General features: G+C 42.2%; 1 protein-coding gene across 2 annotated transcripts in view; it reads left to right on the top strand.

Moving 5' to 3' along the window:
• RTN3 (reticulon 3) overlaps nucleotides 1–11,491 on the top strand; it is a 41,117-nt gene extending 29,626 nt beyond the window's left edge. For both annotated transcript variants that reach the window (XM_006105612.3, XM_023746594.1), the window contains 6 exons: nucleotides 5,862–6,069; nucleotides 8,042–8,180; nucleotides 8,608–8,677; nucleotides 9,099–9,145; nucleotides 9,958–10,016; nucleotides 11,194–11,491. In XM_006105612.3, the coding sequence (XP_006105674.1) occupies nucleotides 5,862–6,069; nucleotides 8,042–8,180; nucleotides 8,608–8,677; nucleotides 9,099–9,145; nucleotides 9,958–10,016; nucleotides 11,194–11,239 (569 nt within the window). In that variant the 3' untranslated portion in view covers nucleotides 11,240–11,491. The remainder of the gene's footprint in view (nucleotides 1–5,861; nucleotides 6,070–8,041; nucleotides 8,181–8,607; nucleotides 8,678–9,098; nucleotides 9,146–9,957; nucleotides 10,017–11,193) is intronic.
• Nucleotides 11,492–15,724: the final 4,233 nt, after the last annotated feature.

Here is a 15,724-nt window from a genome sequence, read left to right as displayed (position 1 = left end):
CCAGGTTCGATTCCGGTCAGAGGCATGTACCTGGGTTGCGGGCACATCCCCAGTAGGAGGATGTGCAGGAGGCAGCTGATCGATGTTTCTCTCTCATCGATGTTTCTGACTCTCTATCCCTCTCCCTTCCTCTCTGTAAAAAATCAATAAAATATATATTTAAAAAAATTCTGTTGGAATTACATCAAATTATAGATAAATTTGGGGACAGTTAACATGTTAACAACTTTTAGTTTTTTTAACTCATGAAAACAGTATAGCATTCTATTTATTTAGGACTTCATTAGTTTCTCAGCATGTTTTATAGATTTAAGTGTACATGTGTTATATAGCTTTAGCTAGAATCTATGTCTAAGTGTTTTCATATTTTCATGCTATTTTAAATGGTATTTAACTCAATTTCTGAGTGGTTAATGTCAATATGTAGAAATATAATTGATTTTGTATATTGACCTTACATTCTGCAACCTTGCTAAATTCATTCTATAGCTTTCATGTAGATTCCGTCAGATTTTCTGCACAGGCAGTCATGCCATCTGTGACTAATGACAGTTTTACTGCTTCCTTTCCAGTTTGGGCGCCTTTTATTTTTACTGACTTACTGTACTGACTAGAACCTCTAGTGCAGTGTTTAATAGAAGTTCTAGGAGAGAACACCCTTGTCTTCTTTTATTAAGTATATTAGCTCTAGGTTCCCTTTATCAAGTTGCAGACATTTCCTTCTCTAACCTAGTTTGCTGAGAGATTTTATCTGAAGGGATATTGGATTTTTGTTAAATGCCTTTTCTGTATCTTTTAAGATGATCATATGGTTATTCTTTTTCAGTTTGTTGACAGGATGAATTATATTGAATGACTTATGAATGTTAAACCAATCTTGCTTTTTCTTTTATTTATTTTTTCCTCACCTGACAATATGCTTTTTTTTTAAATTGATTTTAGAGTGAGGGGGAGAGAGAGAGAGAAACATCCATGTGAGAGAGAAACATCAATTGCTTGCCTGCTGTATGTGCCCCGACCAGGATCAAACCAGCAACCTAGATACGTGCCCTAACTGGGAATCAAACCTGCCACCTCTCAGTGTACAGGACAGTGCTACAACTGGCCACACTAGCCAGAGCCCAGTTTATCCATTTCTTTTCTTTTTTTAAAAAAATATATTTGTATTGATTTCAGAGTGAAAGGGAGAGGGAGAGAGAGATAGAAACATCAATGATGAGAGAGAATCATTGATTGGCTGCCTCCTATATGCTTATTCCTGATTTTTTATATAAATAAAATCATATAACATGTGGCTTCTGTAATTGGCTTTTTTAGCCTAATGTCTTCAAGCTTTGTAGCATCAGAACTTCATTCCTTTTTATTGCCAAATAATAATCCCGTTGTATGGATATATTACCCTTTATTGTGCATTCATCAGTTGTTGGTGTTTGGATTGTTTCCACTTTGGGGCTGTTATGAATAATGTTTCTATAAACATTGGTGTGTGCAATTTTTTGTGTCATATGTTTTCGTTTCTCTTGGGCATTTGCCTAAGAGTGGAATTGCTGGGTCATATAATAACTATGTCTAACTCTTTGAGGAGCTGTCAAATTGTTATCCAAAGTGGCTGCACCATTTTTCATTCCCAGTAGGAAGGTAGGCTCCAGTTTCACCACATTCTTGCCAATATTTGTTATTGTAATTCTTTATTATAGCCATCCAAGTGGGTTCAGTGTGGTATTGATTTGCATTTCCCTAATGACTGATGATGTTGAGCATCTTTAATGTACTTATTGGCCATTTGTATATCTTTGGAGAAATATCTCTTCAGATCCTTTGGTCATTTTCAATTGGACTAATTAGTTACATATAATTCTTTATATATCTAGATACAAATACTTTACCAGATATCTAATTTGCAAATATACTGTTATTTTATGAGTATCTTGTCACTTTCTTGGTACCATTTACAGCACAGAGGTTTTTAATTTTGATATAGTCCAGTTTATCTTTTGTTTTGTTTTGTTTTTGGTCATTTGTGCTTTTGGTATCATATCTGAGAAGCCATTGCCAAAGGTCACATAGATATACTGTGTTTTCTAAGAGCTTTAGGACACTTTCTCACTTTTCTGAAATAACCATTTTATATCTTTTCCTCTCTCTGTAAACCTTCTTTGCTCCCCTGACCCCACCCAGCTAGTGATCTCAGCTCTTTCTTATTGAGAAAATAGAAGCATTCAGAAAGAAGTCCCTCTTCCAATCTTCAGGTCTATGAATGGGCCTCAGAATTGGCCCTTCTTCCCTATCAGTACTCGGTAACCTCATCCATTTCGTATCGCTAGTTCAGACTTGCCCTGTGTACCCCACACTGGTGGATCTAACCGCCTCTTTAATAATGGATACCTCTAGGCATCCATCCCAAAGTTAACATACTCTGTACTCTACTCTTCCTCTTCTCCATAAATGACACCACATCCATCCATTTCTCAGGCCCCAAACCTAGGTGTCATTCATATTTCATCACCTTCTGCATCCAGTCCATCAAGTTCTGCCTGTTCTACCTCAAAAATACAGCTCAAATCTGTCCACTCATCTCCATCCTTATCTAAATGACCATCATCTCTCACTTGAACCTTCAAGTTAGCCTCCTAGGGAACCTTTCTGTTTTCACACCTGCCCCATCGCAATCCATTTTCTCTTTGCAGCAGTAAAAGGGTTTCTCTTGTTAAAATATATCATGTTATCCCCCTGCTTGACAGTCTGTAGTGACTTCGCATTTCATCTGAGGTAAAATCCAAGGCCTTTACCTTGCTCTATGAAAGTGCTCCATGATCTAGCCCCTCCCTCAGCTCCAGCATCATCTCATGCCACTCTCCCCTTCCCTCACTATATACATGTCATCCAAGTTGTGTACTGCACACCTCTAGGGGGCACCATTCACATGTGTTAACCATTGTAGGTTTGCGTTTACCTTATGACAGTTTTCCAGCAGATGGCAGTGAAGTCATGAGGATAGGGTGGTTTTTCTGATTTGCACAAAAGTAGATTTATTTGCCTTTAGAGACTGTCGCTTTTCCCTTCTCTGATACAGCATGGTCTTTTACTCTCTGGGGCCCAGCCTTATTCTCTAAGAGTTTCTTTTTCTTATTCTTTCAAATATTTCAAATTTAAAGACTAACATGCATAGTACAAAAAAACTCCCATATAACCCTTGGTCTAGTTCACCAATGTTAACATGTAGTCACTTTTGCTTTATCACTCCCTCCCTCCCTCTTCTCTATAGATTCAGGGTTTTTCCTGACCATTTAAGAGCTAGTTGCAAAAATCCTGGCCCTTTATTTGTAAATCAGTGGTTCCCAACATGGAGCACATGCCCCACAGGGGGCAATTTGACTTTTAAGGGGAGCAATTTGAGAATTAGTTATTAATAGTGAATTTTTTGTGACATTTATGCATTTCAGTTCTCTATTATATGTTTTGAAACTTTATTTGCTATTTTTTATATTATTTTTTAAACAATTTCTTAGTGATTTCTTCCTCAGTACTTCAGCTGTCCTTTTGTTCTTTTATTTTTCTCTTTCATGGATGCCATGTTCTTGGGAAGCTTGTTTAGACCAAGTTAATGGCCTTTTATTCTTCCTCCATGATTAGGAGTATACTCTTTTTTAAAAAATATATTTTATTGATTTTTTACAGAGAGGAAGGGAGAGGGATAGAGAGTCAGAAACATTGATGAGAGAGAAACATCGATCAGCTGCCTCCTGCATACCCCCTACTGGGGATGTGCCCGCAACCAAGGTACATGCCCTTGACCAGAATCGAACCTGGGACCCTTCAGTCCACAGGCCGACGCTCTATCCACTGAGCCAAACCGGTCAGAGCAGGAGTTGTATGTCACAAGGAGGCATCAGGATTTTAGAGATGCTTAGGTGGGGCGTGGCCAAAAAAAGGTTGGGAACAACTGCCCTAAATACTTTGGAGTGTGTTTCTTTTGAATGATAAATTTTTTTGTTTTATAGTACACTAAATTTTTATCAAATGTAAGAAATTTAACACTGACACAGTACTTTTATCAGTTATATAGTTCACATCCCAATTTTGTCAATTGTCCCCATGATGTTCTTTATAGCTATTTTACCCTGGTATCCAGTGTCCAGTCTGTGATCTCACTTCGCATTTATGTGTTGTCAAGTCTCCTGTCTTTCACACCATTGACATTTTTGAAGAATACAGGCCAGCTGTTTTGTAGACTAATTCTCAGTCTGTGTTTGTCTAGTGTTTTCTCATTAGATTCAGTTTTTATGTTTTTGGCAAGAATACCATACAAGTGATGTGTCCTTCTCAGTACATTACATCAGGAGGCACATGGTATCAGTGTGTTCCATCGCTAAGCGTTCTGTGCTGAAACTCTTCCTGTAGATAGATATATGAAAAGTGACATGCATATACTTGGACTCTGGTTATGGGAATTGCTCTCATAAGTAGGTAGCATTCTGTTCAGCTTTCCTGCTCAGTCAAGTGAGCCTGAGTTGCCTCCCATTTCTCTCTCTCCTTTGCAACATCGCTGTCTGGGACTCTCGACCTCCCCTCAGCGATCCTAATCCCTACTTTCTCCTAGTAGTCACATCCCTTAACCGGAATCTTGGAACCAGTGATTATTTCTTCTAGACAATAAGTTTATCTTAGTGTTTTCTTCGTTTCACGTTAGGTTCCCTTGGCTCTAGCTAAGGTTAGGCTTCAGAGAAGAGTATTGAAGCTGACTATGGGGAAGAACTAAGTGCTAGTGGGTCAGCTGGAATCAGGTTCAAGTTCACTTTACCCCCAATCACAGAATTCCATATTTTAATTATAGTTCACATTTGAGTGGTTACTGTGTGTCATTTACAATGCTACGCTTTCTACATGCATTAGCCACATATATTCCTTAAAACAACGTGGACATAGGTGTCACTTTCTTCACTTTATAGATGAGAAAACAAAGGTTTAGAAAGGTTAATAGGGTAATATGACTAAAAATTACCAGGACTCATACTCATGTTTCTCCAACTCCAAAGCCCTTACTCTTTTTTGTATAAGCAAAGAGTAGCACAGAGGAAACTTGAAATAGAGTCATTAATGTTGCGGTCAGCCCTCGCAGATTGCCATTCCAGTGTAGTGTCATTGCTAGATTGGAGGTAATTGCCAGCAGTGGACAGCAGGGTTTTTGAGGTCTCTTCAGTGCGGATGTCCCCGACCACAAGACCCACTTGCTTGGGACAGCCTTGGTTTATTATACCCATTTCCTAACAGTTAGTATTAGTAGCCCCACTTACTCTCAAAAGTATTGTTTTTTAGATAATTATATGGTCCCATACCCATAATCCTTCCTGAGTACTCTTCAGATGAACAGAGACTGGTGTTTAATTTTAACTAACACTATTAGAGCTTGATATATTTTTATTCACCACTCTCTCTGCCCCCAGCCCAATTTATAAATTTCATTTTAGCTTTGGTTTTATAGCTTGTTGACCCAATTTAACTGTAGTTACCGTTTGTTTAATTTAGTCAACAGTTATCAAGATTTTACCACACTTGCTCTACCATCCTTTCTGCTGAAACATTTGAAGTAAATGATACTTTACCCCATTGTACTTCAAGAGCCACCTCTAAAAAATAAGTTCCTACATTTTTATAAACCTGCCCAGAAACTAGAGGAACCTTTTGTAGTGTGAATCATCACCCCTGACATATGTGATTTTCACCTATCAGAGTCTCTGAGGGAGGGGGCACCTGTAATTGAATGCTAGTCCCGGCTTCTCAGGCGTGCAGGACACAGCCAGAGGACCGTCCTGGCCAGTGGCTCGGGGTGTCCGTGTAACTTGCGTCCCTTTCTTTCGCAGTGCACGATCTGATCTTCTGGCGAGATGTGAAGAAGACTGGGTTTGTCTTCGGCACCACGCTGATCGTGCTGCTTTCCCTGGCAGCTTTCAGTGTCATCAGTGTGGTTTCTTACCTCATCCTGGCTCTTCTCTCTGTCACCATCAGCTTCAGGGTCTACAGGTCTGTCATCCAAGCTGTGCAGAAGTCAGAAGAAGGACATCCATTCAAGTGAGTTGAAGGATCACAAGTAACACTTTACAGTTTATTAAAAGGGTTCACTGAGGCTGGGCAGGTATAAAAATCAGACCTGATGAAAAATCAAGAATTATAGGGTCCAATCGGTGACATGAAACATCAACTAGACACCATGGGACCTCTTTAAGAAATGGCCAAGGACTTCTTGACCAGCTACAGTCTCACACTTTAAGACCAAAGAAGACTGTCTGAGTTCCTGAGCAGGGAAGGGTGGCGCTGAGGACAGCACTCAGTTAGACGGCGCCCAAGCACATGTGTAAGCCCCACATGTCAAATCTTAAAACAACTTTGAAAGCTGGGTGTTGAGGCTGCGCTCTTGGTGATGATCAGAATTCGGTGTGTTGCCCGTGGTTTTATACTGATTTCCTTCTTCCCTGTTTTGTTATATATATTTATTCTTTATACATATAATTAAAACCTGGCTCCATTTAAAGGTGTGTGATGCCAGGGAGAGTCTCGGTACAATAAACCTGTGCAGGTAAGATCGCCGCCCCTCAGGCTGGCTGCCAGGGCTCAGCACCATGGGGCTGTCTGCAGTGTGAGGGTCTGTACCAGGCAGGTGGGCCCTGGCCGGGGTCTCAGGGCACGCAGCCCCCTCCTTATCTTTCCTTTAGTTTTCTTAATACCAGGGGCAAGTTTTGATGAATGTAGGTCATGCATTTCTGAAATCCAGTTGCTAGCTTTTTTGACTGGGCTATAACTGTAACACCTGTATTCCTCACACTTTTCCTCTTGAAAATCTTAGACCATAAAAAGTGTTAACATGAGCAAATGACAATGTTTTAAAAACCCTTTTCTCATAGAGAAAGAAACCCTGTTGTGACCTCTCAGAACTGTGACAGAATAGGTGTCCGGTTGTGGCTTTGGTCCTTGTGTTTTCTCTTGGTGAAAATAGAAGGAATAATTTAAACTATATGTGACATTTGAAAAGTTATTGCAAATTAGCTTTAACAAATCAATAGTTGTTCAATGAAGGAGTGAATACATTTTATTATTTTGCCATAAGCTCAGATGTCATGTCTCTTGCATGACACTGTTGTGGATTTGTAAAATGTGTTTTGCCAAGTTGCATTAATTTTATAATTTTCATATTTGGTGGTAAATGTTTTTTTAATAAATAGGAAAGAAAAACATGCCTGTTACTCTGTTTTCCCCACAAGACTAGGCTCTCTAAGGCAAAAGCAGCCTTATCTTTCCTGATGAGCCAGCACCTCAGAGTGGCTCTCAGTAGGCACTCAGAGTCCTCCGTGAATGACAAGTTACAAGCAGATGTTTACATCTCGAGTCCTTAGTGCCTCTGGGAACAGAACCAGGTGTTTCTTTTTCTGTAATTTTCAACCCAGTCAAACTCAATAGCTCCCCTCCTTTATATTTTTTTAACAAATATTTTATAATGCCTCCTTTATCATTTTGAAATGAAATTTATAAATAACATATTTATAAACAAAATTTTTAAAATAGATCCTAATTGTAATATAAAGAAATGACAAAATAGCCATGTATAATAAAATAATATGTGTTCCAGTCAATATATAATTGCTTGGAAATGAGTACACCAAAAAACAATAATAATAGTAAAACATCAGGTACTTGGCACCTACATGTATAATCTACAATACAGATGTGATTTTCCAAAATGGTGGGGGGGAAAAACTTAGTAAAGTTTAATAAACAAAATACAATTTTAGAAAATTCAAGATATGTTAAAACTGTGAGGAAAAACACCTTGTGGACCATTTTACACTTCGCAGACATCTGACATCTTTGCCTCTGCCATTAAATGACAGTGGTGCCCCCACCCCATCCGTGACAGCAAAACATGCCCCTAGAGATTTCTAAGGTGCGTCTGTGGGGGAATTTCACACTCTAAAGAATGGCTATGCTCCCAGAAAGAGGTCTTCTCCTTCCGTGTCAAATATCTGACTGTTGTTTCTTCTTCTGGAAGATCCTACCTGGATGTAGACATCACTCTGTCCTCAGAAGCTTTCCATAACTATGTGAATGCTGCCATGGTGCACGTCAACCGGGCCCTGAAGCTCGTTATCCGTCTCTTTCTGGTGGAAGATCTAGTTGACTCCTTGAAGGTTCGTTCCGCTACCCTTTGAGCTTTTGGTGGTGAGGAAAAGGAAAGCCAGAGACTAGGTTATACTTCAGAGGAAAAACAATAAGTAGGGTTTCCACAGATAAAAACAATTGCATGCTTCTCTCCATCAACCTGTAAAAATGAAGACAGGAGTCGGTGGAGAAGGTATCTCGTGAACCTGGAGAACTAACAGGATAATGTAATCGACAGAAATGCAATTACAGTCTTTGGGCCTAAGAGAACTACAGAATTCTCTTATCCACCCTCAAACGTACAGTGCAAATGGGGTAACCTTTATTTTGAAATGATTTATGGCATACATCACTAAATTTATGTAGACTTAACTAGCTAGAGGAAAATGGCATTGGCTAACCTGAAGTTTGTGTCATAATTATTCCTGCTTAACCCCCTGATGTTGGCCTTCACAGCTGGCTGTCTTCATGTGGCTGATGACCTATGTTGGTGCCGTTTTCAATGGAATCACCCTTCTGATTCTTGGTAAGATGGCAAGGAAAATGTCTCCATGCTCTTTGAAGTCATTGGTAAGAGTTAAGAGCGAAGAGAATGCCCAGCATGGCTCCATTGCTTCCTAATGGCTCCGCCTCTAACATCCATAGAGACCTTGAACCTAGATATTGTGTGGCTGTAGGTTTATTAATTTGGTCCTAATTTTAAATATCAGAACAGCTAGAAGCAAAGGAGAGTCATCTAGATTTGATTTACATATGGGGATCTTAAATTTATAAGAATCAATGTACCTGTATCTAACTGTCCTTAATTGAGAGATCTAGACATTTCTCATATTGGAGATCTGTGTTTCCCTGTATTTCATGAGGAAAACCTGTGTGTTACTTGAGTCCTGAGACTTTGTGACTATCTCACACTTACACTTGCCATGTCCCATGATTCTGTCTTGCAGCTGAACTGCTCATTTTCAGTGTTCCAATTGTCTATGAGAAGTACAAGGTAAGCTTTGGCCTGCTTCAAGTCAGATCATGCCAGTTGATGTGTGACGAGTTTTAGTTCATTTTTTAGGTAACGAGAGTTCAGAGCAATCTCTACCATTCCTGCAGTCCGACTTTATAAGTCAGGTGCCTGTAAGAAACTGGTAGCAGTGGTTTCCTCTAGTAGACAAACTGTCTAGGAGAGATAAGGGCAGGAAGACTACTTTTTATGCTTAGTTGTGTGCCTTTTGTGTTTTTATCACATAGCTGCATTATCTGTTAAAATAAGTTGGAAAAATATTTAAAGAAATAAAAGCTCATATCTAAAAAGAAAATATTAAGGGTAATATGGGACTCCATCAGTCTGAGCAGGTGTTTGCATTGTGGAATGGTGCCTAAAGAGTATACTAGATTTATGAGGTTATTATTTTTGGATTAAGTCATCCATCAGCAGACTTTTTGGTATTAAATGAATTAGTCTTACCCAGGAGCCAAAATACATTTATGATTATAGGAAATAGATTAGATACATTATCTAGTATTCAGAAAATGCTATTATAGTCCAGTTTCTCTAAAGAAAACACCTAGCAAGTAAGACTCTGCAGAAGAAATTAGTGGTTTTTACTGCAACTGAATATGGGATGTTTATGGTTTAATTTAAAGTCTGAAATCTGGAGTTTTAAAAACACTTGTAAAAGCTGGGCATTATTTTCATTTTCCAGAATATTCAATAGTGTTTTTTAAAAATAGTTACACTTAGAGAAAAGAACATTGCCTTCAGGAAAATTGTTAATCTGTGTGTTGCCACAACTAAGTCACTTTCCTTCCTTAAAGACCCAGATTGATCACTATGTTGGCATCGTGCGTGATCAGACCAAGTCGATTGTTGAGAAGTAAGTATGCTTAGGTTCCACATTTCCTCATAACATGTGCTCCCACCCCCCGCCCCAATGACTTTTTGTCCCCGATGTAAAATGTTGGTGCCAGTTTTTCACCCTGAAATGTGACTTTTACCCCGGGGGGTGGGGGGCACCTTGGTTAATAGTTTGATTTTACAAGAAATTATTTAATCTCTTTTTTAAAAAAAAACCTTAACCTGGTCTTAACCTGGTCTTGTTAGGTGTACATTGGAGCTAAAACCAGGCAAGGACAGTTAACACAAAATATGTATCTAGTTGCTGTTCACTCAGGATTTTGAAAGGCGATCCTTGCTTCCTTGGCTTTGAACCTAATGTCCTGAATTGGTGGTGTTGGCTGACTTGGCCCCTGCTCCGGATGTAACGCTTGTAGGGAACAGTTTTGACATTAGCTGCGGGGTGTGAATGGCCTTAGTGATGGGGACACTTAACCCTACCTGACCGCTGTACTGATTTATCGGTAATTTCCACACAAAGGTGAAATATTGGCGCTAGATAAAAGGTAGATGAAAGGTAGACCTATTTTCTACAATGTCTCCAAGTTCCATCTTATTCTAACCACTTGTTTGCATGTAACTAACATTTTTCTATATCATGTTGGTTTTTTCTCTTTAATGCTCAGGAGCCCAGGTATAGGGGACAGTTAGGCTCAGGGCCTCAGGTCTGGTAGGATTAATAAACAAAATAAAAGGCAGCTTTGGTGTCCGATAGGGGACTGGGAACTGTTGCCAGTTCCTATAGTGTTTTACTATGTCTCCTTGACTCTGAGTCCTGGTTTCTTTTATGGCACCAGCGGGTGAGCAGGCATTTTCAGAGAAATGGGCTGCCAGTGTGTAGTCAGCAGATGTTACGCCCAGGTCCTCCTTATTCTTCTCCCGAACCCTCCCCACAACCCCACCCCCATGAAGGACCCAGGAGGTCCTGGCAGTGAAAGAGGCGGCAGGCAGCAGCCTTAGTGGCAGCGGCAGGGAATGAATGGATCTTGGCAGACCCCGCACCTTGACCAACACCAGACTCTTCATCCAGAGGAAGCCTCCGGAAATGGGAGCGGTTTTTCACTGTCCAGCGAGTCTAGGACTGCCCGCCAGCATCACTGTTAAAATAAAACCTAGAACTAATGGCTACTTTTACCTTTTTTTCCTCCCCTCAATAGGATCCAAGCAAAACTACCTGGAATCGCAAAGAAAAAGGCAGAATAAGTACATGGAAACCAGAAATGCTACAGTTACTAAAACATTTAATAGTTACACTGTCGTTACTTGTACTATGAAGGAACGTGCTCTGTGTCAGCTTGAGCCTGCATTCCAAGCTTTTTTGTTTCCAATGTGGTGTTTCCCCCTCCTTTCCCTTTCCCTGCAGAATCAAGCACAAGAATTATTGGACTAAAAAATGGACTGATATCTTAAAACATAAGAGAATAAAGACAGAATCAATTGAATAGGCAAAATCAATACCTTAATGATGGTGGAGCCTTAATGGTGATGTAGCTTGAAAGGGGAAAGATTGGAGGGTAAAGGAGAAAAATATAAAACACCCCTCTTGGGTTCTCTTTAGTTTCCACAGCTATGTAATTTTCTTACATAGCTGCCCCTCATAATTTTTCCCTTATTTTTAAGTTAAGAAATGATGGTTAACTTAAGAAATTATCTGGGGATAAGAGTGGGATTCCTTCCCATGAGCTTGTGGGGTTTTATGCAGCCCTTGACCCCCTCTTCCTGCCCCACAATGTGAGCAGCTACTCTTCATATTCCTCTTCTTCACTTATAGATAAAACTTTCAACTCTGAATAACTTATAGGTGATAGTAATAATTCCTGGTTACCAGAGAACGGAAACAGCCGGTGGGATTGGAGCGGGAGCCTACAGTAGCCCTGCCGTGAGCACCGCTCCCTCCCGCCGGCCCTGGAAGGAGCGGCTCCGCCATTGGGGAAGGTGGTGGTGGGTCCTCTTGGACACTAGTTCCAAGCTTTAGTTTGGGAGCGTATTCCTGAATGTGCTTTCCTCCCTCTTCCCTACCCACCTCACCTCAAGTTTAATAAATATGGTTGTACTTTTCTTATTCTGAAACAAATGTCTGTAACTGCTGTAAACTGCTGTAAACTTGTTAGAGGAAAAAACCTGCATGTGGGCTCCTCGGTTGTTGAGTTATTGTGATCCTATCTCAGTCCGTGGAGGGGGACATTCTCAAGAGGCAAACTACAGAAACACAAAGGCTTTTCTTTATCTTTTCCCTACTCCCTTCACAGGCTACATCTCTAACCTGTGCTCAGCGTTTTACCCTGAGGGCCACAGCCCGCTGGCTTGGGAGGAGATGGTGTGTGTCTGTAGTTGAGAACACAGATGAGTGTAGGGAAGCGTGTTTTGTGGCTCATAGGCAGTTTGAACAGAGGCTGGCTGCTGGGTGTGATGTTTTGAGGGTTCCTTTCCTCTTCAGGCGCATAGAATGTCCTAGCACCTGTGCCATGGCCCACGGTGCTCCTTCTGAGAGTGTGTTCCCGGAAGCCAGGTCAGGGCCACCGGCAGGGTCAGATGGTGTTGATGGGCTCTGTGCACAATTAAAGGACAACAGGACAGCTCACATGGAAGTGGGGGACCTTGGCTTCCCATTTGAGACTAAGTGTCTTTCTCCCCTTCCAGCATGAAAATTCAGTCAACGTGAAAGGCAGGGTGAGTTCCTTCAGGTGTAACTCATGCTAATCCAGAGGGAATGTGCACTGGTGACTTCAAAGTAGGGGCCATGATCTTTGATGGTCCCAAAGCACTGCAGTGTAGAAGGTGGCAGAAGGAAAGTGTCTTTCTACTTTTGGGGGGAAATTACTTAGGAATTTAGATGGGTAAAAGGTATCCTTGCCTTACTCCATTCTATTTCTTAGCCCCCTTTCCTTTTGAAATTTTCAACTGATTTCATGTCATGGCATAGAAAATGCATTCTCCAGCCCCATCCTTGGCCCTCCCAGGAAGTCAGTGCACTGGTGACCTTTTTGGGCTTCCCCTCCAAAGGACTTTGTCTGCACTGGAAGCCTGCACCCCTAGCTCTTTTGTTCTGTTAGTGCTGTGTTTAGATAATTGGGCAGATCTTTGTGCCACACAGGAATTTTTTTTAAAAAGAAAAACCCATAGATGAAAAATTAATGAAACTGTGCGTGTGTGTGCGTGCAACATTAAAATATAGTAGCACCTAAGGAGCTTGAATCTTGGTTCCTGTAAAACTTTAAATTGATGTGGTATTAATAAAACTTAAAAAGAAAAAAAGTCTGGTGTCATTCTGCTAACTTTATTCTTTATACACAGTTTGAATAAAGTAAGAACCAAACAAGGCTTCCACTGGCCCCACCCCCACTCCACTTCTGCGGCTTTTAAAAGCAACTAACAGTTGATACCAGTATTGATGCCCAAGACTGCAGAACTTCCACAGTACAGCAAGGACGTGCATTTGGCTTCTGAAAGGAAGTAGGAGCCCCTCTAAGAGGTGAGCCTCAGGAGCAAGATGAGGAGTGGAAGGGGCCAGCGGGGTCTGCCGTCCCGTTCAGTCTCACACCAACTGAGGGTCCCCACCCAGAACACAGGAAGCAGCCTCCGAATCACACATGGCCACGATGCACTCCATCGCCATGGAAAACGGAAACTAAATACATCGGGTCTTTGCTGAAACAACTTGTCACCTGGGACTCACTCTCCTCCAAAACTAAGGCTGCCCTGCCCCTTAAGCTGGATTTTTAAAATTTACTCAACATACCTTACAAAACTTAGGCTGAAACTTAAAAAAATAGTAACTGATGCAAACTTGACAAATATGCATACAAATGTTCGAATAATGTCACTAACATGGTACATAAATATGTATTCAGAGTAACATTTACATATTAGCCATAATAGCAAGCATACCATTAACAAAAAGTTCATGAAGCAACGTCACCTGTTCACGTCAGACTCCTGAGGCAAGGAGGCATACACCTAGAGATGAGGACGCCCTGAGCCCTGGGCAGTGAGGCCATGGCTCCAGCCAAAGCAGGAGTCACCCCCTGGCACTTCCTAGATCGCTGGTGCTCAGCATTGAAGTGGGCTTCATTTGTGATCATTGAAGGGCTCATCTAAACACATTGCTGGGCCCCACCCCAGTGGATGCAGTGAAGTGGGGCCTCATCATTTCCGTTTCTTTTAGTTCCAATACAACGCTGGTCTGGTGGCTACTTGGAGAACCACTGGAGTGCTTGGGGCTGCCATGACCTTCCACTCCCATCAAGAGGAAATACCATTCCTAACCCACGCTCTGCCCTGGCTTACCTGAACTTCGGCAGCGGGCTTGGGTGAATATAACAGGCTGCCCCAATGTGCCTACTGTTTTTGAACAGGCAGAGTAGCAAAAGTGGTAGAATACTAATTCTAGATTTGAAAACAGCTTGTGTGAAGGAAAGTAAAAGAATGGCAGTGCCCAGCCTGGTGCCATCCATAATCCCTGGTCTCAAGCTCATAATACTGTCTCAAAAGCCTGGAGGTTCACCCACACTAGTTATTTACTTTCCAGTCAACTGCGAGGCCATGCCCCCTAGGCCTGACTCCCCGAGGTTACACCACCAACGCACACAATGGCGGAGCCCTTGCCCTAAAGGGAGGACGGGGAGGCCTTGGGCCAGGCAGCAGTCAAACCCACTTAGGTTCTGGAGAGGGCTGCTGCCCACACCTCCCTGCTGAGCCTGCGTGGCAAGGCCTGCCTTAGTCATTCCAGGGAAGTGTGCCTTCTTCGCGCCCCCAGGTCACAGCTAACTGCAGGGGTGGCCTGCAGCACCAGCGCGTGCCATCCTGCGGTCGGTCAGATGGGAACATTTTTATGACTTACCAGAGATCGGGAGGCAGCGTCATATAGTGCAAAGAAACTGAATTGGAAGTTTTTTATTCTAGTTTTTGTACTGTTCCTAGCTGGCTGTGTGATCATTCAGTTTCTGGGCTTCGTCTTACCTATCTGTGAAAGGGATGGAGGCAGATACTAGTTACTCTGCAAGGTCTTTCCAACACTGACAATCTTGAATTATATAAAAATGCTATAAAATCCGTGGTATAAAATCCAATTCCCAAATCAGGAAGAGTCGAGGGGACCGGGCCTGCGGCACTTGAACCCTGGGCTCTGGCCTGGGGGGCGGGGATGGGGGAAGGGCTTCCTCCTTGCTGTTCCCCGCCCACAGAGGCAGCCGCTGCCTCCCCACTCTCAGGCCTTAAGACCCAAAGAACCGGCCTATGCGAAGAGCAGAGCTGGGGCCGCGGGAGTCACCGCATGGGACGTGTGGGACCCTCATCCCCTGCCCTCCCTCCTTTAAGTCCTTTCTCCACCGCCTCACAGCTTATCTCTGATACTCGCATAATAAATAAGACATTTGCACGCAAAGGTGACTGGGACAGCTCTCCCCGCCCCTCCCCTTTCATATAAAAGCATTAAATACAGTTTCAAAATAAAATACAAAGAGCAAAAAGGGCCTGCTTTGGGGGGCCACCTGTTCTCCACAGGAGAATGAATCTACACATCCCTCTCGGACCTGCCTGGGAGATGGCGGGGCCCCTTCTCGGGCCCGCCGCGGGGAAAAGAAAGGAAGGGCGAGGCCCGGCCCCAGGCCCTGGGCCCTGAGCACGGGCGGGGCGGCCCACCGCGGACAGAAGGGGACAGGAGAGGAAAGAGAATATCCCGCGGGCCGG

Source organism: Myotis lucifugus, unplaced genomic scaffold (assembly GCF_000147115.1).
Source record: "Myotis lucifugus unplaced genomic scaffold, Myoluc2.0 scaffold_703, whole genome shotgun sequence".
NCBI classification, from domain to species: Eukaryota; Metazoa; Chordata; class Mammalia; order Chiroptera; family Vespertilionidae; genus Myotis; species Myotis lucifugus.
This window is presented reverse-complemented; position numbering and strand designations above follow the sequence as displayed.